The sequence below is a fragment of the Lontra canadensis genome, unplaced genomic scaffold, assembly GCF_010015895.1.
Source record: "Lontra canadensis isolate GAN:19392208 unplaced genomic scaffold, GSC_riverotter_1.0 scaffold5, whole genome shotgun sequence".
NCBI classification, from domain to species: Eukaryota; Metazoa; Chordata; class Mammalia; order Carnivora; family Mustelidae; genus Lontra; species Lontra canadensis.
Window position 1 is genome coordinate 21,960,627 of NW_022630999.1, and position 24,667 is coordinate 21,985,293.

Consider the following 24,667-nt stretch of genomic DNA (forward strand, 5'->3'; position numbering starts at 1 on the left):
AACCCCGGCTTCTGAGAAATAGGATTTGCTGCACAGTCCAGGCTTCTAACCACCCACTGTTTGGAAGCCCTGGTAGACTCCTAAGGCATGGTATTTGTGATTAGTTTCTCCCCTCACGAAAGTCATTGATGGGTTCTACAGAATCTGTCAAGATTTTCCCCCCTTCAGAGTGACTGACATTCTAGTAAATCTTGTAAAAGTCAGAAACATACCGTGGAGGAAGAATGGACTTCTCAGCCACCTACCTGTCTCTGAGCTTCTTGGATTTATATTACTCTTGGCATTCAGGCTTTTTGCGATACAAAATATGGCCTTAACAGCACAAATACAGAATGAGATGGTTACTGGCAAAATGGGTCACATGCTGAGGGATTTTTTTTTTTTTTCTATTCTAAACTCAGTATGAGATAACACTAAGGTGACCACAAATTGTAATGTCATTGGACTGCACTAAGTGGTCCAGAAACATACGGAGAAGATAAGGGGAGAGGCTGGTTCCTTGGGTCCTAGATCACACAGCAGGAGCACTGTGTTCAGTGATAGGTGACAGAATCTAAGAGGGACATCCATTCGACAACAAGTTATTGAACAACAGGCAGTGTCCTTGACGCTAGACATAAATCTAGTGGAATTACTGCCCTTCCAGAGCTTAGTCTAGAGGAAAAGATTAAATCAAATAAACAAATTATTACAAATTGTGTTCAGTAGCAGAAAGGGCTGTCATGGAGTGATAGAAGAGATCAGGGAAGGCCTCTCTAAAGAAGTGGGATTTAAGCGAAACCAGATACACCAAGAGGAGATTAGAGGATGGGGCAGGTGGACCTCCCATCTGCTCCAGGCAGGATGACCAGGAGGATTGTGCCAGTGTATCCACTGGAGCATCTGCTGAAGATTTTCTTTAGCCCAGATAAAGAAAACCTCAGAATAACTAGGGTGCTTGTCTTTATTTGGAATATTAACCTATGAAAGTTCCAGATCACATCACCGATTTTAGAATGAGGCTTCCATCCAACAGGCAGAACTACTTCTCAACATTCAGAACCGTAGAATATTATAATACCTACCGACTAGGAATCAGGGGGCCTGGTCGGATAGACAAGTCTTGAGGCATGTGGTCCGGACCATGACATTTCACCTCTCTGAGGCCCCATGGCTTTCTTTCCCAAATGGGGTTGGTACTGAATACCGGATGGAACAAAATGAAAAGCATGAAAAGCACCCAACGTGCAGGGCATGTGGTATGCATTCACTAATGATATGTGAACCTAAATCTGGCCCTGAAACAGGACGCTGGGCTTTCACTTGAGGCCTCTGAGGTTCCTTTGAATCATACTATATAAAAGTTTAACTCAAAAATAAAGGATGAATCACAAGGATTGCGGAAGAATGAGGTCAGAGGGTGTATTTTGCATTTTTTTTTTTTTCCTGAGAGAGCAGAGCAAGGGCAGGGCAAAGGGAAAGGGACAGGCAGACTTCCTGTTGAGTGAGGCGTCTGACCCCAGGGGGCTCCATCCGAGGACCCCAAGATCACAGCCGGAGCCAAAGTCAGATGCTTAACCAACTGAGCCACCCAGGCGCCCCACATTTTTAAGCTAAAAACTGAAGGAGCCATAGTGTTGAACATGGTGGTAACCAATACCATGCCCTAAAAGTTGTCTGGCATCAAAATGTCACTCAGCATTACTTTACATATACTCAATATATTTTAAACATACTGGCCCATCATACTGTTACAGGTCAGGTTCACCAAAGTGGCTGTTGGGTAAAATATGAGAGCAATTTTTAAAGCACTTTTCTTGAACTAGGAATTCAACTTTGAGCTCTGGAAGATTTCAGAGAGCCAGTGAACTTAAGATCAATGAAGAAATTGATCAAGAAATATATACACTCCTTGAGTAAAGAATCCCAGTGATTTGCTGCAGGTTCATATATACAGTATAATCGTATCAGCAACACAGAAATACAATTGGCCAGGGAAGTACATTGGACCCCCAGAGTAGGTACAGCGGGTCTTCATTTTATCAAGGTTTATTAACTTAGCTGCTGTCTCACAGCTTGGGTTACTTTTCAGCCAGAAGCAATACCATAACCATTCTCTTCCCATATGGGATGGTAGCATTCCATATTAAAGCTTCTATACTTCTGACACACACAGACATCTGCTAAGTCAATCTAAGCCAATAGTTTTCAACCATCACCACACAGAGAATTTTTTTTTTTTAATCTATAAATGCCCTGGCACTTTATTTCATTTGTGTGGGATGTGACCCAAGCTTTGAACACTCCCCGTGTGATTCTGACTCAATTGAAATTTCTCTGCCATGGCCTCAGCCAATTCAAGAGCTCCCCCAAAGCAACCACTATAATGGACAAAACCACCACCAACTTTACAAACCCCACCCACCAGCTTTTTCTAAATTGTGTCCCTTTCGAACGTCAGTTTTTCTATGTCATTTTTTCCCTCAAACCGAGAACACCCACAGTAATCCTAGGTATTGGTGTTAGTGGGAATATGCTCAGAGAGGCTAGCATTAACCCTCGTCTCTTTGAGATACCACATATATTACTTGGTTTTTATGATGTTTTGAAGGTCTCTCCCTAAAGTAACAAAAGCCATTGTCTCCATTCTCCGAGGATGGGAGCAAAATATGATCTAAAAGCTTGTCTAGGTTTGGAAGTGATTAATGTAGATTCTTATGATGAAGGAAATGAAAACGAGAAATCTGGATAAGTAATCACTGTTTCCACAAAAACAATTTCAACAAAAAATGAGCTTGAAACGGAGAGAACAAACTGATAATGCCAACAGCAAATAAATTATTCTCCAAGTTTTAAAAGCAGACCTTGTGATACCATTTAAAGTTTTGGGGGTTTTTTGATTCATGACACTTCTGAATGTAACCAAGGAAGAAAGGGACACAGTTGCTGCACATGTTTTACAGGTACTTGAAATGGAATTTGAGTAGAGAAGGAAAGGTTACAAATGAATGTAGAAATGTGCCAGGAAATGATGGTTCAATAAAGAAAACATTTCTCCAGGGCTTCATAAACCTAGGAGACACAACCACATTTCTCGTTGTCATGTTCCCTGGGCCGCACAAGTGCTGTGAAACTACCTCAAAAGGGCAACAGAGTCTGGGCACTTTGGAACTCTGGTCCAGAATTTGCTTCATCTCTGGCTATAGAAAGAGAACATTTCAAAGGAAATGTTCACTATGATAGGATGCCACCATCATTACTTGGTGGAGACAGCTAGTTCTTGCCATGCACCTGCCTAGTCTCACCATTCAAAACAAGTCCACAGAATCTGACTAGGTTTTCAAATATGTCTTCTGCATTGTGGACAGAACCATTAACTCAGCACCTCAGAAATACACTGCCAACGGTGACCAAACATACCTCCCACTTTTCCATCCCTAGCCCTGCAAGTCCACATTTCCACTTCAAATCTCCAACCCCCCAATTCGACATGTCTTTGAGCCACTCCATCATCAAATCCAAGTCACTATCTTCTCTGACCTGGATAACTCCTGTCTGCTCTCTTTGCCATCTTCTTGCCCCTCTACCCCACTTATATCCACTCTGTAGCCATATATGTAAATACTAAAAAAAAAAAAAAAAAAGTGTGTGTGTGTGTGTGTGTGTGTATGTAGTATTAGGGTTCTCTAAATAAACAGAATCAAGAGGAAACACATGTCCTATGTTATATCCTATATATTTGATGTATCAAAAAAAATTGGTTTGCACGATTATGGAAGCTGAGAAGTTCCAAGACCTGCAGTTAGCAAGTTGGAGACTCAAGACAGTACATGGTATAAGTTCCAGTCGGAGGACAGGATAATTTCCTTCTTGTTCCATTCACATCTTCAGCTGATTAGATGAGGCCCACCCACCTTGGGGAGGGTAGTCTCCTCAGTCTACTGATATAAATGTTAATAGCATCTAGTAACATCCTTACAGACTCAGAATAATATTTGACAACTGTCTGGGCATGCCACAGCCCAGTCAAGCTGACCGCAAAATTAACCATCACTGTCATTGTTGCAGCATGAACATTTGATCATGTTGTCCATGATCACCCTTACACCACCAACCATGTTCTCCCCTACACCATCTCTCCTCTTTAAATCCTTTATCTCACCATGTTCTGCAAGGTCCTGCCTGACTTACCTCCTCCTATTAATACCACATTCTCTATCAGTCTTCTTAAGAATTTCTTTTCACTTAAAAAAACTATTTTGTCCTTAAAGTCTTTAGGCATGTGGCTCCCTCTGCTTGACACACTCATCTTCACCAGGCTAACCCCTTCTTATCCTTCAGGTGTCAGCATAAGGCTTCCTAGGCTCAAGCTCTTCCAGGACCTGGTCCTCAGCTATAAGGTCCTTATAACTTCTCCATCAAGGACTCCTCACCACCATAAACAAGTTGCTTAATGTCTCTCACTCTCCATAGCACATAAACCCACTAGGGTAAGGATTAGGGCTATCTTGTTTACAACTGTGACCCCAGCATTTTGCATGTACTAGGAATTCAATAAATGTTTGTTAACCAAATAAGTGAGTCAGTTCTTCATACACCTTGGAGACCAGTCCCAGACACTACCAGTCTGGGATATAGGCCACTTCACTGTGCCCCCTTAGGCCTAGAGTAATAAATGTTTATTAAATATGTCACCACGCTCTACACTGGAAAAGAGGGGCTGATTCAAAAGAATGTTTTTGTGATGGTCTGACTTGCCTTTTAGAGAAGCAAACTTCAAAATAGTTTTGCTCTAAAGGACAAAATATCACTGCATTTCTGAGAGAAATGGCCTTCAAATGAGAATATCCAATCCATTTCTTAAATCTGCAGAGCAGAACCCTAGAATATTCTGCCTAGATTTTTCAACTCAGGGTTTAAAGACAGAGCTATCTCTAAAAATTCAGCAGCTTCATTGGTAAAACTTAAATACCAACTGCAGATATGAGGGGTTTGAATTCAAAGTAACTCACTCAACTTAATAGTAGAGCCAATATAATTAGGAAAGCCCACATTCTCACTTTTTACATGTGCTTATTTTATTTCTACTAGTTTCTGTACTGGAAGTTAATTCCACTGAGTACAGTATGTTCAAATCAAAGCAGCCATTTAAAATGGTATGATGAGGGGCACCTGGGTGGCTCAGTGGGTTAAAGCTTCTGCCTTCTGCTCAGGTCATGATCCCAGGGTCCTGGGATCGAGCCCCGCATTGGGCTCTCTGCTCAGCGGGGAGTCTGCTTCCCTTCCTCTCTCTCTCTCTCTCTCTCTGCCTCTCTGCCTACTTGTCATCTCTGTCAAATAAATAAATAAAATCTTAAAAAAAAAATGGTATGATGTGGGGTGGATTTATATTGTACCAATTCAGCTAAGTTAGAACTATGTTTCCTGGAATTCCCTGCACTGAGTTAGCATGGCTGTGCGAGGCTTGGAGGGTGGGAGGTAAATAGTGGGTATCTTCCTTTTATCCTAGAAAGCCAATGCAGGGCACCAGGCACTGTTGGAGGTCACCTGCCAGCTTACCCTCTCAGTGTGAGGCAGCAGCCAAGTCTTTAACCCCCTCCAACTCATGCACTAGCTCCATGCTTTGCTTCATAAAGAAGGGCAGCAGCTTTTCCACCACTGAATCAGAACCTTTGAACTGGTACCTGTGACAGTGTCTTACCACTTCTTCCTGGTGGGTTCCAGCTCATCCTCTCCCCCACTTCATATCCATCTTCCCTTCCTGATTGCCTGTCCTACTGACTTCAGACCCAGGATCAGACACTAAGTCACATTAAGTTCCTATAATGTACCGATATATATATTTTATTCACAGAGGTTCTCTTTCTCTGCTTGAACTCTGATCAATAAACTTCTAGATGGTTTTCTAGCAAACTGGCAACCCTTAGACCAGATCCAGCTCTTAAAAAGTTGGCACATTCATGGTATAAAATAGTAATAAGCTACCAAGTTTTAAAGTTGAGGTGATTTCACTCTACAGTTTGAATTTCCATCTTCTTTTGAAAAAAATCAGACACTCGGACCTCTGGTGCAACAGAATGGTAGTCTACATACCCTGAGCAGCCCATCCACTGAAAACAACTGAAACTAAAACAGAAAAATATCTTTAAAATATTTTAAATGTGTTGAGCTGAAAATTGGGATTTTCCAGAGTCCAAGAACTAAAATAGCATGGGAATCTAGAGAAATAATCTGAACATCGAGTCCAGCTATCACTATACACATTTTGCTAAACTAGATGAAATTCAGCTACAGTTTTAATGGAAGCAAAAATACGTCACAGGGCCCACCTGAAGTGGGTAGTCTCATTAGACACCCCACAGTGAAACCTGGACCCCAGTGTACCAAACCTTCAGTGTAACAGAATTCAACCCACGTAATCTTCACTCCAACCCTTCCACCCAGAAGACTGCAAGGGAAGTTATGTATTTTGAATCTCAGCATTGAAAGGAAGGGAAAGAAAACATTGCTCCAAAGTTTAGTAACTCCAAATTGGCCCTTACTCTGATTTATAACCTGAATGTATATTACCTGGGTGGTTATAAAACCTCAAGCAAAGAAACTTGTTTACAGTGGGACCAAGCTGATGGTGGCACCAATGGTTGATGGAAAAAAATGCAAATCCTCTCTAGAGAAAAGCACCCTAAATACAGGTCTCAAGTACTTTCTGCGGATTAAGAAAAATACGAACCCGCAGTTGAAAAATATGAAATACTCAAATAAGGCACCATGAGCAAGAAAAGCAAGCAGGGAAAAAAGGCAGCCAATGTAGACCAATGAAAGCTTCCAATAGAAGACTTATCAGAGAAAGATATAAAATAAGTATGTTTACTGTGAGTGAAGAAACAAAAGACTGAATTAAAAAAATAAAATATAAAGAGATAGAAGAATGACAGATAAATAAGAAAATGAAACACTTTTCAGAAATGAAAATATAATCTCAAAAAGTAAAACTCTAGTAGATACTAAGAGAAATAGATGAAAAATGAAACATGAAAATATATCTGAAAATTACCCCAAAACGGGGAGACATATATTACAGGAATGCTCTAGTAGAAATGTCTAATTCAAGTTTCAGGATGAGAAGAGTAAGAGAATGGAACAAAAACAATTTTCAAAGAATATAAGCTGAGTATTGTCCAGAAGTGATGAAAGACACAAAATTACAAATTTAGAGAGCCCCCCCCGCAAAAAAATCAGGTAGAATAAAATGAAATCCACATCTAGACACATCAGAATAACATACCAGAGTACTAAAGATAAAAAGCAGGAGAGAAAAGAATCAGATAGAAGTTCTAGAATTAAAATTAGACTGACAGCTGACTTCATTATTAACCACAACCATGAAAACGAGAATACAAAGGAGAATTTGTATTATTACAAAATAATTCAATTCCCCAAAGAAAATAACTGTCAACATAGTTGTTCATCTAGCCAAAATACCTCCCACAAGGGAGGGCACAAAAATTAAAGATTTATTCCAGAAAAAAAAACACAAAATTAAAGATTTGCCCCAGCAGACCTTCACCAGAGGAAAATAGCAAGGATTTTTTTTTTAATGTTATAAACAAAGGCAGTTATCATATGATCCCACTCATATGTGGAATTTAAGAAACAACACAGAGGATCAGAGGAAAGGGAGGGAAAAATAAAACTAATAATAAGACTAAAGAGATAAACCTTAAGACACTTTTAATCATAGGAAAGAAATAGGGGTAGGGTAACTGGGTGATGGATATTAAAGAGGGCATGTGATATAATAAGCACTGGGAAAAAAAAATAAGCACTGGGTATTATAGAAGACTGATGAATCACTGAACTCTACCTCTGAAACTAATAATACACTATATGTTAATTAATTGAATTTAAGTAAAAAAGAACTTTAATCATGCAAAAAAGTTGAGAGATTAGTAAATGAATCCTCATTTACTCTTAGCTCAGATTTAACAATAATCAGTTAAGTTCATACATTGTGATGTATTAATTATGTAATATTTTTATGTCTAAAACAAAAAAGGAGATTTTAAGATGACAAATGAAGAAAATACAAAATACATGGACATGTAAATGAACACTGTATCAACAGTAATCTTGATGGATTAAAGAATACAAACCAAAATATATAACAATAGGACATAAATCAAAAATAGTGAATTTGGACTATTAGATTAAAAAAGAAAATCCATTAAAGATTCAATATTATTAAGATATCAACTCTCCCCAAAATTGATTTATGGGTTCATAGTCCCAATCAAAATCCCAGCAGGCTTTAAAGATTCATATGGAATAGGAAAGAATTTGGAATAGCCAAAAGAATCTGTTTTCCTTTTACAAAAGTTTAAGGACTGACACTGCCTGATTTTAAGAATTATAAAGTTATGATAATCAAAACAATTCGATATTAGCAGGAGGTTAGATAAATAGAACAGAATAGACTTTAGAAATAGATCTACAAATAGATGATAAATGGATTTTCTTTTTTAGTGTCTTTTCTTTTTTTTAAGATTTTATTTATTTATTTGACAGACAGAGATCACAAGTAGGCAGAGAGGCAATCAGAGAGGGAAGAGGAAGCAGGCTCCCTGCCGAGCAGAGAGCCCAATGCGGGGCTCCATCCCAAGACTCCGAGATCATGACCTGAGCCGAAGGCAGAAGCTTTAACCCACTGAGCCACCCAGGCACCCAATGGACTTACAACCAAAGGACCAGTGGTCTTCAATGGGGAAAGGGTTATCTTTTCAATAAATGGTGTTGCAGCAACTGGATAAATCTATTGGGAAAGAGAGAACCTCAATACTATTCTTAAAAACTAAATCAAGATGTATCATAAATCTAATATAAAAGCTAAAACTATAAAGCTTCTAGAAGAAAACATAAGAGGCTATCTTTGTGACCTGGGGTAAGTGTTGGTTTATGAGAGCTGTCACAAAAAATACTAAATATAAATTCATCAAGAGTCATTGTTTAAGAAAGGGAGGGTGAGGAGGAAAAGGAGAGAAAAGAAAAGCCTAGTCATGGAGTGGGAGAAAAAACTTGATATATATCATATACTATATACGCACCTGAAAAAGAATTTTTACATGAAATACATAGCAAGTCAATAAAAATACAAATAATCCAACTGCAAAAAAGTTAGGCATAGGATTTAAACAGAGCCCTCCCAAAAGTACATCTTTGGGGCACCTGAGTGTCTCAGTCAGTTAGGCTTCTGCCTTTAGCTCAGGTATTAATCTCAGAGTACTGGGAAAGAGCCCCCATCGGGCCCCCTGCTTAGTGGGGAGTCTGCTTCTGCCTCTGCGCCCCCCCCCCCTTGTGCTCTCTCTCTGGCACACTCTCTCTCTCAAATAAATAAAAATCTCTAAAAATAAAAATCTTTGAATAGCCAATAAGCACATGAAAAGCTGCCTAACATAATTAGTCATCAGAAAAAATGGAAACCATAGTAAAGTACTATTTTCAAGCCATCAGAATAGTTTTACTTTACATAATTTTACTTGCTTACTAAAAACTACTTTTTACAAAGTAATGAAAGTTTTACTTTACTACAGCCGTTGATTATAGGAATGTAAAATTGTGCAACTGTCTTGGAAAAGAGTTTGACAGTTTCTTACTGTATTTTTCTACTGCTACATAGCCTATTACCCTAAAACTTAAAAGCTTAAAGCAACAGACATTTATTAGTTCATAGTTTCTGTGGATCAGAAATCTGATTGCAACTTAGTGATGATGCCTCTGACTCAAGATTCATGTGAGGCTGCAATCAAACTGTGGCTTCAGAGCTGTATCTCTTTGAATACTTGACTTGGGGAGGATCCATTTCCAAACACACTCCTGTGGCTGTTGGCAAGATTCATTTTCCTGTAGACTGTGAGATTGAGGGTCTTGATTCCTCAGTTTCTTAGGTATCTTCATCAGACAGCTCTCAAGATGGCAGCTTGTATCCCTCAGAGTGGGGGGTGGGGTGGGGAGAAGAGAGCACAAACCCAAATGGAAGCCATAGCCTCTTTATAACCCAATCTCATAACATGTCATCAATTTTCATAGCCTACTTATGTAGAAGCAAGTCACTATAACCAGCTCATCCTAAGGAGAAAATCACATAAGGGCATAAGTATCAAGAGGCAAGGATCATGAGGGGCCATCTTAGATGGCCTTAACAAACTTGTTAAACACACACCTATCCTATAACCTAGTTTTCCACTTATAGCTATTGAAGAGAAAGGAAATCTTTATTCTCAAAGAGATCTGTATGATAATGTTCATGGTGGTCTGTGCAAAAGTGCCCCAAACTGGAAACAACCAAATATTGACTAATAGGAGACTGGATAAAAGGTGCAGACTTTCAGCTATAAGCTGTAATTTCAGTAAGATGAGTAAGTTTTAGAGATCTAATATACAGCATGGTGACTATATAATAATGTATTGTATACTTGAAATTTGCCCTGAGAGTACATCTTAAATGCTCTCAGAACAGTAGGGGGAAAGGGAGATATGTAGGTGATGGATATGTTAATTAGCTTAACTGGGAGATTTATTCCATACTGTATATGTGTATCAAAATGTCATGTAAAGAACTACAAAAACAACCAGAGAACAATGAACAAAACGGTAATAAGTACGTACCTATTAATAATTACTTTAAATGTAAATGGTCTAAATGCTACAATCAAAGGACAGAGTGGTACAACGAATACAAAATTAAGACCCATCTATTTTACTGCCCACAAGAGACTCACTTTAGATGTAAAGACACATACAGATTGTAAATCAAAGACTGGAAAAATATAGTCCATGCAAATTGAAATTTAAAAAAAGAAGCCAAGGTAGCGGTATTTATATCAGACAAAATAGACTTTAAAACAAAGACTGCAACAAAAGACAAAGAAGGGCATTACATAATTAAAAAGGGGTCAATCCAAAAAGAAAATATAAGTTATAAATATCTATGCATCTAAAATAGGAGCACCTAAATATATAAGCAAATATTAACAGAAACAAAGGGAGAAATAGACAGTAATACAATAATAATAGGGCACTTTAATGCCCCCACTTACATCAGTGGATAAATCATCCAGGCAGAAAATCAAGAAGGAAACAGTGTCTTTGAATGACATATTAGATCAGATGGGCTTAACAGCTATATACAGAACATCCCATCCAAAAACAACAGAATACACATTTCTTTTCAAGTGCACATAGAATATTCTCCAAGATAGATCACATGTTAGGACACAAAACAAGTCTTCATAAGTTTAAGAATCACTGAAATCATAGCATTCATCTTTTTTTTATCATAATTTCTAATATAAAACTAGAAATCAATCACCACACACACACACACACACACAAAAAAAAAAAAAACTTGAAAAAAACACAAACATACATAAGCTAAACAACATGCTACCACACAGCCAGTGGATCAATGAAGAAATCAAAGAGGAAGTCAAAAACATATGGAGACAAATGAAAATGAAAACACAATGCTCCAAAATCTTTAGAACACAGCAGAAGTTCTAAGTGGGCAATTTATAGTGATACAAGCCTACCTCAAGAAATAAAAAAAGTCTCAATTTAACCCTACACCTAAAGAATTTAGAAAAAAGAACAAAGCTCAAGGTTAGTAGAAGTAAGGAAATAATAGAGAGCAGAAGTAAATGAAATAAAGACTGAAAAAAAAATCAAAATTGATAAACCTTTAGCCAAACTCCTCAAGAAAAAAAGAGGGCACAATTGAAATCAGAAATGAAACAGAAGTAACAACCAACACCACAGAAATACACAGGATTATGAGACTACCATTAAAAATTATATGCCAACAAAGTGGACAACCTGGAAAAAATGGATAAATTTCTAGAAAAATATAACCTTCCAGAACTGAATCAGGAAGAAAGAGAAAATCTGAACAAAATGAAATTGTATCAGTAATCAAAAAACTCCCAACGAGCCAAAGTCCAGAACTCAGTGAATTCACAAGGTGAATTCTATGAAACATTTAAAGAAAAGTTAATACCCATTCTCTTCAAACTATTAAAAAAACAGAAGAGGAAGGAAAGCTTCCAAATATACTTTTAAAGGCAAACATTACCCTGAATACCACAACCAAAGACGCTGCAAACAAAACAAAACAGAAACAAACCAAAAAACTATAGGCCAATACCCCAATGAACAGAGATGCAAAAATCCTGAACAAGATATTAGCAAACCACATTCAGTTGTACACTAAAAGGATAACTCATCATGATCAAGTGAGTTTTATTTCTGGGGATGCAAGGACAATTCAGTATTCACAAATCAGTCAATGTGATACACCACATCAATAAAACAAAAAGTAAAAATCATCTTACCCTAATAGATGGAGAAAGACCTGTGACAAAATTGAATGTCCATGATAAAAACTCTCAATGAAGTGGTTTTAGAGGGAACATATCTCAGCATAATAAAGGCCATATATTAAAAACCCACAGCTAATACTGTCCTCAATGGTGAACAACTGAGAGTTTTTCCTCTAAGATCAGGAGAAAAACAAGGATGTCCACTCTCACCACTTTCACTGAACATAGTACTAGAAGTTCTAGCCACAGTGGTCAGATAAGAAGAAGTGAAATGCATCCATACTGTTAAAAAATATATATTATTTGCAAATGACATGAAACTGTACATAGAAAACCCTAAAGAGTCTTAATTTGTATCCTGAAACTTTATTGATAATCTGTTTTGTGCTTCTGATAGTTTTTTTGTAGAGTCTTTAGGGTTTTCGTTTTTTTGTAGAGTCTTTAGGGTTTTCTATCACAAAACAGATTATCAATAAAGTTTCAGGATACAAAATTAATATACAGGAATCTAGTGCATTTCTATACCCTAAAAATAGAAATGAAGAAAACAATTCCATTTACAATTGTGCCAAAAAAAATATATAAGAATCAACAAAGGAGGTGAAAACTATACTCTGAATACTATAAAACACTGATAAAAGAAATCGAACATGACACAAAGAGAAAGACATACTATGCTCATGGATTTGAAGAATTCATATTGTTAAAATGTCTCTACTACCCAAAGTAATCTACAGGTTTGGTGTGGTCAGTTTGAAAATACCAATAGCATTTTTTTTCAGAACTAAAAGAAGTAATTCTAAAATTTGTATGGAATCACAAAAGACCCTAAATACTCAAATCAATCTTAAGAACAACACAGCTGTAAGTATCGTAATTCCAAATTTCAAGAAATACTACAAAGCTGTAGTATTCAAAGCAGTATGGTATTGGCACAAAAATAGACACATAGATCAATGGGACAGATTACAGAGCCCAGAAATAAACCCATATTTACATGGTAAATTAATCTATGGCAAAGGAGACAAGAATATACAATGGGGAAAAGACAGACTCTTTAACAAATGGTGCTGTGGAAACTGGACAGTTTCATGCACATTAATGAACTAAACCACTTTCTTACAGCATACACAAAAATAAAATGGACTGAAGCCCTAAATGTGAGATATAAAACCATAAAAATCCTAGAAGAAGACATAAGCAGTAATTTTCTTGAAATCAGCCTTACCAACATTTTTCTAGCTATGTCTCCTCAATGCCAAAGAAACAAAAGCAAAAATAAACTGTTGGGACTATGTTAAACTAAAAAGCTTTTGTACAGAGGAAACCATCAACAAAATGAAAGGCAGCTTATTGAGTGGGAGAAGATATTTGCAAATGATACGTCTGATAAGAGGTTTAATATCTAAATATATAAATAACAAACAATTCAATACCAAAACAAAACAAAATAATCCAGTTTAAAAAAATGAGCAGAGTACCTGAATAAACAGTATTCCAAAGAAGACATACAGATGGTCAGCAGTCATGTGAGAAATATTCAACATAACTAATCATTGCAAATCAAAAGCACAATGAGATACTGCTTTATACCTATCAAAACACTAGAATCAAAAAGACAAGAAATAACAACTGTTGGCAGAGTGTGGAGAAAAAGCTAAGACATTCATGAAGACCAAGGTAAGAGGACTTGCCTTATGAGATAGAGGACTTTAAAAGTCTTTGAAAACTGTAATTAGGAAACTAAAATAACTACTTATTGTCACAGGGATATACAAATAGAATAGTGAAACAGACTAGAAAACCCCCAAAGAGACCCACAGGTATATGGCGATGCCATACGACAGAGCCAAATAAGGTCTTTTCAATGTATGAGGAGATCATGGATCTGCATCTGTTTCAACCCCAACCTCAGACCATACACAAAAAGTAATAGCTGATGAATCAGAGACTTAATGAAAAAGCAAAACCTGAATGTGAAAACAGCATATTAGATCTTTATGGGCCTCAGTGTATGGAAGGATTGCTCAAATAAGACTCAGAAAACACAAACCCTAGAGAAAAGATCATAAATTTATCATTAAAATGCAAAACTTCATTCTTAAAAACATGCTAAGCACAGACTGAAATAACACAACCACAGACTCAAAAGAGAAATTCTAAGTACATAGAACTGCTAAATAATTATTTTTCAGGATATAAAGTATTGTTAAAATTCACACACGCAGAATAACAACAATAAAAACAATTAAAATGGACAAAAGACATTTCACTGAAGGAGAATCCCAAATGATTTACAGACAAATGAAAAGATGCTTAACTCCATTACAAATCTGGGAAATGCAAATTTTAAAAAGACAGTAGCATCCCATTTCACACTCATGTCACACTAAAACATTATCAAATGCTAGCAAGAGAGTAGAATATCCAGAACTCTATATACTACTAGTGGGAACTATATACAGTACACTGGTGTGCTCAACTTACATCTAATAAAGCCACAGTTATGCATACTCTAGGAGCCAGCAATCCCACTCTACATTTTCCTAAAGAAAATCACACATGGGCACCAGGAACCACATACAGAATATGCGTAGATGCACTGTTTATAGAAACAAAAACCTGGAAGCAACCCACATGTCCAACAGAGGGATGGACAAACCACAATAGAGAATGCCAAGGAGACTGAATACATTACAGCTATGTGCTACCACATGGAGGCATCTCAGGAATCCAATGTTGAGGGTAGAAAAGTCACTGGAGAATACGTAAGTGGAATTGCTCTACGTCAAGTTCAAAAACACATGATGGTAAACAATGCATTGTATAAAGAAGCAAGCCTATAGTGATATTATAACAGGAAGCAAGAAAACAGTCAACACAAAATTCATAATAGTAACTCTGGAGAAAAGGAAGTGGTAGGAAGAGGAAAAAGAGCTCCAAGGTCATCATTGACCTTGAAGACCAAGGTCATCAGTAACCAGCCGAATTTAGAATAGAAGCTGCCCCCTATAGAAAGCCTTTCCATCACCTGCCATGCATTGTTATTCAGAGACTTGTTTTCCTCACAGCTTCCGTATGGGTCACTAATTTACAGCACCTGTCTTGTCTTTGTGGGCACCTCAGCTCATGACCTTTGCTTTAAAGCAATGGTTCTCAAAGTCTGGTTTCAGAACCAGCATCTTCAACCTGCCACACCTGCAGGTGTTTAGACCCCTCTCTAGACCTCCAATATCCAAACTGTGGGGGTGGAGGCCCACAGTCTGTGTTTTAACAAGCCCTCCGGGGGATTCTGATACTCAGTTTGAGAACTCTTGCCCAGCCTCTGGACCTCCCTCTCTGGCTGTAGTTCCATTTTGCGTCTTTTTCGGTCCTGCCATAAGAGGGCAGCACTTTCTTCTAATAGAAGCAGTAGTCCCTTCCAAGACTCCACAGGACCCTCCCTGGAAGGGAGCCTCCTCCCATTTTTTTTCTTGCTCAAGGCCGTTTTAGCCATGGTGCTGTGACTGGTTATTATCTAGGGTCAGAAGTTAACATCACAAGCTCCATGCAGGCCCCACAGGGCTCTTGTAGGAGCTTTTTCCCACAATGGGAATAGTAACCTTAACAATAAGGAGTATCTATCTTAATAAACTATTAAGTCTACCTAACAGCCAAGGGCGTTTAAGGTAGGCTGGGAAACAGAATGCAGTTACCTTTTTGCCTCTGCTTCCAGAACACTGTCATTTCTCCCTTACTGTAGCTTTCACAGTAGGAGACAATTTCAGAGAAGCTCTCTTTCTCGGCTCCCTAGTACTTCCAAGGCTGAGAGAGAGAAAAAGACTGAGTCCCCTTCTCTGTCCCTGGAGCCCTCCTGCTGATCTCAGAGTCCACAGGAAGTGAACAAGAGTAAAATGAATTCTAATGCCCGTCTAAAATGCTGGTGCTTCATCTGATAAAGTTCTCCTAGCTTCAGACATTTTTTTTTTCTATGTCAAGCTCTTCCTAACCCCAGCTATCTTTTATGAATCATTCGAGTGCTACATACCAAATATGAACACATGCACCCTCTCCTGAATTTGATGTCACTGATGTCAGTTTAAGGTTTGAGAAATAGTGCATACTGAAAAGTCTGTGTCACTGAGCCTTACATAGGACCATCACCCTACCCTTACTGACAGATACTGGTTTTGGAAATATAGGCACTAATTCCATGAAAAGGTGGCCTTTTCCTGATAGACAGGAAAGAAGTCCAATTTTTCTGGAAGTGATAAGTTACAGTGGACAACATACTGGCTAAACCTGGGTTCGAATCTTGCCTCTGCCCTTTTACTAGATGTACAACCCTGGGCAAGTCTCCTACCTCTGTGTCCTTGTGGGCACAATCAAGACTAAGAGTACCGAAGTCAGAGGATTTTTGTGAGGAATAAATGAGATAATAATATAAAGCTTCTGGCATGGTGTGTGTCACCTACTGAGAAGAGAAGGGACATATTCCCAATGTACTTCAGGAAACAGACCCATGTGTGAAGTACACTGGCAAAAAGGAAGAATGAGACATGAAATGTGAGAAGCACTCAAATAGTCCAGGTTAGAGATGAGTTATTACACTGAGTAGGGAGAAGTTGTAAGTTAACTGGTCAAGTAAGAGAGGAAAGAAGAAGGTGAAAGAGAAGATGGCATGAGGACTGTCACCTGGGGAGGGTGAATGACAGGAGTGCCATTGAGAAAGAGGATGAATGTAAAATCTTAAAAAATGAAAGGGGGGTTGGTGTGTGCCTGGGTGGCTCAGTCATTAGGCATCTGCCTTTGTTTCGGGTCTTGGTCTCAGACTCCCTTCTCCGCAGGAAGCTTATGTTCCCTGTTCCACAGGAAGCCTGTTCTCCCTCTCCCACTCCTCCTGCTTGTGTTCCCTCTCTTGCTGTGTCTTTCTCTGTCAAGGAAATAAATAAAATCTTAAAAAAAAAAAGAGGGTGAACAAAGTTGGAGTGGAGGAGAAATATTACCGGAAGGGAAACTTACACCATAAAGGGCAAGGTATCAACATGAGTAAAAACCGAAGACATTAGAAAATGCGGGAAAAACTGTGTAAGCCAGCCAGACTTTATGGAAGAGAAACAAAGAAAATAGCACAAAAGCACCCTCATGTTTCAAAAGTGAGAGGATCACGAGCACAGGAAGAGTGGAACTGAGTTGGATGAAAGTCCAAAGCAAGATTATGCCACACAGATGTCACTCCCTCTTGCTCCGGTGTCAAGATCCCCCTCCCCCACGTGTGCTGATGTTAGAGGCAGAACCACCCCAGCTCAGCACCCACTTGGTGAAGGTCCTGTGAGGAGCCAGTAGGGACAGGGGGATTTTTGCCATCACAAAGGGTGAGGTCAGAAAGGAAAGAATGAGTTCAGCGGAAGCTCAAGCCAATCTTTGACCAGGGCTATAGACCTGTCATTCCTCTTTAGGACTCTGGTTGAGTCACTGCAGGGGAAATGCAAACACATTGGAGAAGCGTGGAAGAATTGTCTCTTGGCACCTGTGGGATGCGGCTTGGGATCGCTCGGTGGTGGTGTCCCTACTGGCCAGCTCGTTCTTCTTGCCATTCACTGAAACCCGAGAGGGTTGGCAAGGAGTGGTGGGAGCAGAATGGGGAGCCAGCAGTTGGCAAAGAGGACATTGTTCCTCGTTAACATGTTCTAACCATCCGGAAGTTGGGGACCCGGAAATAAAACACAGGAAACTCATCAGAATCAGAGCTGTTTGAGAGTCATGCTGAGGTCCGTGCATCCTAAGATAGGATACCTTCTCTGTAAACAGAGAAGGGGATCCTCGTCCACTGCTGTTTGCCAATAGTATTAAAATCTAGACTATTCAGGGGATGGTTAATGTTTTTCATATAAATGATTAGGCAAGGATCTTTCTAAGGAGTATTAGCCTGTTTTGCTATCATAATTAACATGGAGTGTAGCTGATTCACCTTCTCTCCTTTCTTTTTTAATTACATATAAGAAAATCCACTCTTTGTGGGTACAGTTATGTGAGTTTTCACAAACACAGAGGGCCCTGTAACCTGCAGTCAAGATACACAACAGTCATATCACCAAAACCTCTCCTCATGCTGCCCCTTTGCCCTCAAATTCCTTACCCTCACCGTCCTCCACAGCCAATGCTCTTCTCTTTCTTCTTTTGACAACCAGTTGAGTAAGGCCTGAAATTCCTTTATGATTTGCTGGTATAATAACACCAACAGCAGTCATGGCAATAGTTAATACATATAATGCATTTCCAATGTGCCAAGCACCATTTGAGACATTTTATAGATGAGAAAACTGAGCCTTTGAGAACTTCTGGAAAGGGAAGAAGAGTCTTGTCAGGGTCACAGTGTGACAGCCCCAGTGCTTACATTAGGGCTGCCTAACTCCTAGGTCCCTTTTTTAAACTCTGATTCTGCTTCTTTCTTCGAAGTAGAAGGAAGATCTACCAATTTGAGAAAGCACAGTTGAGACCCAAGATCGCTTTACTCTAAAAATAAACAAAACTTACGTAAGAATTTGGTTAATTATACCAATAGAGCAATAATTGAGTCCTTGATCCAAGGACTTGAGCCAAGATCCTAGAAGACCTTCCCAGCAATCTCTGTGACATGCAATGAAGATAAAGCCCAGATAGGTAACTTCCTCCCTGGATCAACTTGATCAGGTTTGTAAAGCAAAGCTGGAAAGCTTTCCTGATCAAATACTGAAACGCCATTTTGGGTGAATGCTCTGAGCAGCAACTTCCTCTCAAATTTACTAAAAGAAAAAAAAAGTGAACTGGGGTTTTTAATCTTCATCTTGTGGGTATTTCAGGTTGGAGTCCCCGACCCGGTCTCTGGTGATGGAGGCCCCCAAAGGAGTGGAAATTAATGCAGAAGCCGGCAATATGGAAGCCACCTGCAGAACCGAGCTGAGGTTGGAGTCCAAAGACGGAGAGGTAGGAGCAAGACAGATGCAGGTCCAGAGAGACACAGAGCCAACGAGCCAACCTTCCCCACAACTTTCCCAGACTCCCTTAGCACAGAAGTTGATCCTACCTTTCTCACAAGAGGAGCCAATCAGAAGGTTTCATGTCTGGATCAGATATGTTAAACAGCACAGTTGTAAGCCTAACCCACTACATGTAAGAGTGAGGACTCAGTATTTGTGAAGTGCTGAGGTAATAGTGTATACTACAAGGACAGAATTACGCACTTGGCTATGGAAATGAATGTGGTTTCTGAATTCTCCTTCTCTCACCCAAAAGCAAGATTTAGGTAACCAGCCTAATGAAGCTATATGTCACATGTATCTGGCTCAAGCTGAACGTGATTTGCTTGTAGTCCTTTTTAAATTTTACCTTGTATGTTTCTAATTGAGAATGGAGAACGGGAGCCAGTAGCTATCCCTAGTCAGGACAAGGCAAAACTAAAACAGGGTAGGAGCAGGCAACGAGAGGAGGGAGGACTGTTCATATTCCTTCTTCTGCCCAATATAATCCCACTTTTGTCAACAGCATAGCTAGCTGCTTACACTTGTGTAGACAAGGTCAGCCAAACCCCCAGGAGAAGAGGATTATACTGCAGACTTTTAAAAATGTCCTCATCATGTTCAGAAGTGAACCTTTCAGTTTAAGTGTTTTTAAATGGAGGAAAAAATGGTATATATATTTTTTAAAGTAAACCTGTGTTCCACTTTTCATACCTGCTCAGAGGTTATCCATCTCCACCTGCTTGTGTGCACCAAATCCACCTCTTGATTGGTCATTTGCTGTATTTGTTTTAAAAGAGCTAGTCAGATAAAGCATTCACTTATCAAAACGGTTTCTTCAAACAGCCCCAAACTCCAAATCACACACATTTAGAAATAGTGACTACATTACCTATGCAGATTATAGCTCTCAGAATCCAGATTCCGGAGGAACTGATTATAATCTTAACAGTCATTTAAGACTGGAAAGTACTGCATATTCTCAAAGTCTTCCCGGCACACAGACCTAACTGAGGGTCTGAAGACCCCAGAGTAAAGATACGGTTAACCTGGCCTTTCCAAATTCATTTCACTCTGGGATTCAATTCATCATCTGCATGACATACCTTTGCACACGCTTTTGCTAATATAGACCAGCGCGCCATTGTCCTGGTAGAACATAAGCTTCTATGAGGGTAGAGATTTTATCTGTCATGTTCAACGCTGAATTCTCAGTGCCTAGAATATTCATCACATAGTAGGTGCTCATTTAGGTTGAACATTCATCTCCTGTCTCTGAATGTCAAGAAAACAGATGGCAGCTTCTAACTACTCTTTCCTTCCTATTCGCTCTCTCTAGATTAAGTTAGATGCTGCGAAAATCCAACTACCTAGACTGCCTCACGGATCCTACACACCTACAGGAACGAGGCAGAAGGTCTTCGAGATCTGCGTCTGCGCCAATGGGAGATTATTCCTGTCCCAGGCAGGAGCTGGTTCCACTTGTCAGATAAACACAAGTGTCTGCCTTTGAGAGACCATCCATAGTGGACGTTGTCGGCAGCAGAAAGGCCGTTTTTGGCTTTAGACCCTGGCTGCCAGCTATTTTTACTAGAACACAGAAAGCCTATCAAAGACCTTGTGCGTGTGTGTGTGTGTGCGTGCGTGCGAGTGTGTGTGTGTGTGTATGCGTGTGGGTGGCTATAAATATATATAAATATATATAAATAAATATATATATCCTCTGTATAAAATGAGGTTTCAGTACAAAAGGAACCATGGGTGACCCTGTGATACACCGTCATTTCCATGTCAACCCCACCACCTACATGATAAGATCAAAAACACTGATGCAGGCCCCACATTCCTCACACCCTTCCAAATCACACAGTGTATCAGACACTTAACTGAATATTGACCAACATGTTTGAGGAGCCACGTGTCTTCCCCTGTAGTGTCATTACAGGGCAGTGATGGCGGGAATCTCTAAGTCACGCTCGAGCAGTGACACCCTTGTATTGAAATAGACGTTCCGTTTCCATTTTTAGCTTTAGGAAGGCTGGCCCACATCCCGCCTTTCAAGCGAGGGATGGGGCAGTGCCACAGAAGTCAGCTGCAGGAACACAAAGGGCTGTTCTCCCTTCACGGCCAAATGTACTGGGGCTTTTGTAGTTGCATGAATGTGGAGGATGAATTTCAGCAAAGTTTAAACTGCTCACCCAACTCCTGCTAGCCTCCTTCAAAAATCACATATTATCCCACAGTCAAAATAGGAGTTGTAAATCAGCACAAAATAGGATAACAGCTGCTCCTCAGTCGGCTGGAAGCGACTCCGTGGCCTGAAAGGCAAAGAATACATGGGTGGTGTGTGTCTGTTTAAAGGACAAAATGGCTCCAAGTCTGTTTCATCCTCACTTCTGACTTTATCCAGCAGACTCCAGCCCCAAGTGAACGGGTCCATCAAAATCGTTAAGAGAAGAACCCCTACCTGAAGAGAAGCCATTGAGGGACAGAAACCTAATTAAGAACAGCATAGAATACCTAATTAATTTTTCTATGTATCCTGGGATTGGTAGGTAATTTGGAGACTGGCCTTTTCTTTCTAAAGGCATGCACAAACTCTGGCTTCCATCTTCTTATATATATGTTTGTTGGCTATTCATATTCCTAAGGCCACCGTTATGTTTTCTCCAAGAATAGTGACCCAAGAATCACAGATCTGAAATGCATGCCCCCAGAAATGGTCACTGGAAATTAATATAAACTGAGTCACATGTCTCTCTCAGACTCACTGTGTTTCCACGGCCCAGCAGCATCATGACTCGATACGTGGAAGCAGCTCCCTGGTTCCCGCCATCAGCTACCTCTCATCCCTCCACCTTCATCATCGTGCTCCAGGGTCACCCTGGCCAGCTCTTGTGCTGGGACAGGGGATTACACCATCTCTGTTCAAAGAGGGGGAAATGTGCCTATGCCTTAAGTCAATGCACTCAGCAAGGAGAAGCACATCCTGTTTATCTTGTTGTTACAACTGTAGTTTATTTTGGGTGATTGGAGGGGAATGGTTCAGTCATGAGTGGGCCTCTTAAAAGCTGGTAGACAAACCAAGTGGCTGATAGAAGTGGCCTCACAGGAGCCCAAATGGAGTCATAACTGGCTTAGACAGTCCCGGACGCCATTTGCCAAGCAGCGGCCCCACAATCCTAAATGAGGTTGTATTTGTAGGCCCAAATGACATTTGTGTATTCTTCAAGGTTTTAATTTTTCTTACTTCACAAGTGGGGGAAGATTTGTCACAGGAAATGAATAACAGATTTGATATTTTTGAGAGGACACTCCAGCATCAGGCTGAGGTTTGCATACAAAGGATATAAAAGTAAGCTGTGTGTTGCTCAGTCACTTAGGAGCAGGTGGGGGCCAAACAGGGGGGAGGTTTCCTAGCCTGACCAGCAGCCCTGCTGGCTTCCAGACCCTATATTCCCTCCAGTCACTCCTCCTCTGTATCCCATGTAGAAGAATTGAGTTGTTCAAGGGTGAGACTACTTAGTTTGTAGCAGTAGAAGCTAAAAAGGAAAACCCTAAGAAGGTGTCAAGTTGCTTTGGATTGGCATTATTTATGTCCTGTAGAATCCTACTGCTAGCATCTGCATGTACTACTACATACAGGGTTTTGCCAAATAGGAGAGCCACCCCCCCACCCCCACTTGGCTACGAGGAACATCTTCCCCATGTCATTCAGACAAACAGTAGTAGCCGTGAGGCCCTCTGTGGCTAAATACCTTAACACAAAATGTTTTTAAGCAGACAGACCATCTTTGCGTTTTGCCATCCCAAGTACAGAATCTATGGATGACAAGAAAACAAAAGGCTCCCTAAACCTCTTTCCTCTAATTTTGTTCTAATCATCATAGGAAAATCTGAGATCAGAACCTTGGGGATTTTATGCCAATAAAACATAGTGATGTGATCCCTTGCAGATTTCAGTCCTAAAGGGAATCAGATCACAAATAGGAAAAAATAATAGTAAACCAAGAATGAAATCAAGCACCTATGGGGGACAGACATGATAAAAAAAATTCTGATTTTCATTTGTACTAAGTGACTACAAAATACCAGGTAATAGGCAGGAAACCTGGCATGGACTAAATTATGTATTTCAGTTCAGACTACAGAAATCAGTAAAATGCATTCAAAGTTCCTCAATGTACATTTTGTTCTCCCAACTTCCTCCAACGAGAATATTTGTCCATGGTCATAAGAGAAAGTTTTAATTCTGGGGAAAAAAACCTTTTACATTAAAATCCGATAAACTTTCATTTTAAAAAGTGAGATTCTTTCTAATCTTTATATAATATCTTCTAGACAATCACACTCCATATTAAACAGCAGGTGGCATGACAAAAGAGTTCAAGTGAATCAATATTCTAGAAGTTCTAGTATGCTAATAGTCTTCAGAAGATTTTTTTTTTAATTAAAAAGTGATCTCCAAAAATATTTAGCACTCTGTTCTATTTGTTATCTGTTCAACAAGTCTTAAAAGTTCAGTCTTAAACTACTAGCGTATGAGAAAGGTTTTCAAAAGCTCTTACGGTGGCGTCTCTGAGGTGGAAACTTGGTATGAGGCTTTCTAATTGTTCCTTTACCCAAGGGATAGATCTTATAAACTTGAATTGGCTTTAACTTCCTTTAGGTCAGTTTCCTTTGGATGATTTTCATTGTATATCCAGCAACCATAGACCAAAGACGGCTTAAAGTTTAATTCTAGAGCAGGGGTCAGCAAACTGGGGTCCCTAGACCAAACCTGGCTCATCACCAGTCTTTGTAAATAAAGTTTTATTGTAACACAGACACATCCATTCATTTCCATGTTGTCTGTGGCTGATTTCATTCTATAACAATAGGGTCGGGTAACTGTGCCAGAGACCTCATGGCCTGCAAAGCAGAAAATACTCTTTGGACCTTTCCAGAAAAGTTTGCTGACCCCAACATAGAGGTCATTTGTGCTAGGTGTTGGACACAGCTGGAAGGAAAGCAAACTCCACAGTAGCGTGGAGTCACCCTACATTTCTGAGTGTGCTTAGGAATATAAATTCTTGCCTAAAGAAGAAGGTTAACCTTTATGTTTTGAGTAAAAGTGATCCACTTGTCTGAGAAATGTAGGTTCACAGGATTCATGGGAAAAGGGAGGGTGGAGTCAGGGGAAGACTTCGTGCAAAAGGAAAGCTGTGCTCCTCCAATAGTTTTTTTCCTTAGGACCCTTAATTAGAGAATGGTTCCTTGAGTTCTTATCTTGGAGGGCCAGAAGAAAAGCAGAGGCCCTATGGTTTAAATTTAGAATGTCTAAAGGGACTGTTTCTGCAG

At 39.6% G+C, this 24,667-nt stretch overlaps 1 protein-coding gene across 3 annotated transcripts in view; it reads left to right on the forward strand.

Annotated features, from left to right (window-relative positions):
- The window catches only part of SGCD (sarcoglycan delta), a 566,268-nt gene extending 542,944 nt beyond the window's left edge, over positions 1-23,324 (forward strand). For all 3 annotated transcript variants that reach the window (XM_032851650.1, XM_032851649.1, XM_032851651.1), the window contains exons 7-8: positions 19,172-19,295; positions 20,667-23,324. In XM_032851650.1, the coding sequence (XP_032707541.1) occupies positions 19,172-19,295; positions 20,667-20,840 (298 nt within the window). In that variant the 3' untranslated portion in view covers positions 20,841-23,324. The remainder of the gene's footprint in view (positions 1-19,171; positions 19,296-20,666) is intronic.
- The last annotated feature ends 1,343 nt before the right edge of the window (positions 23,325-24,667 follow it).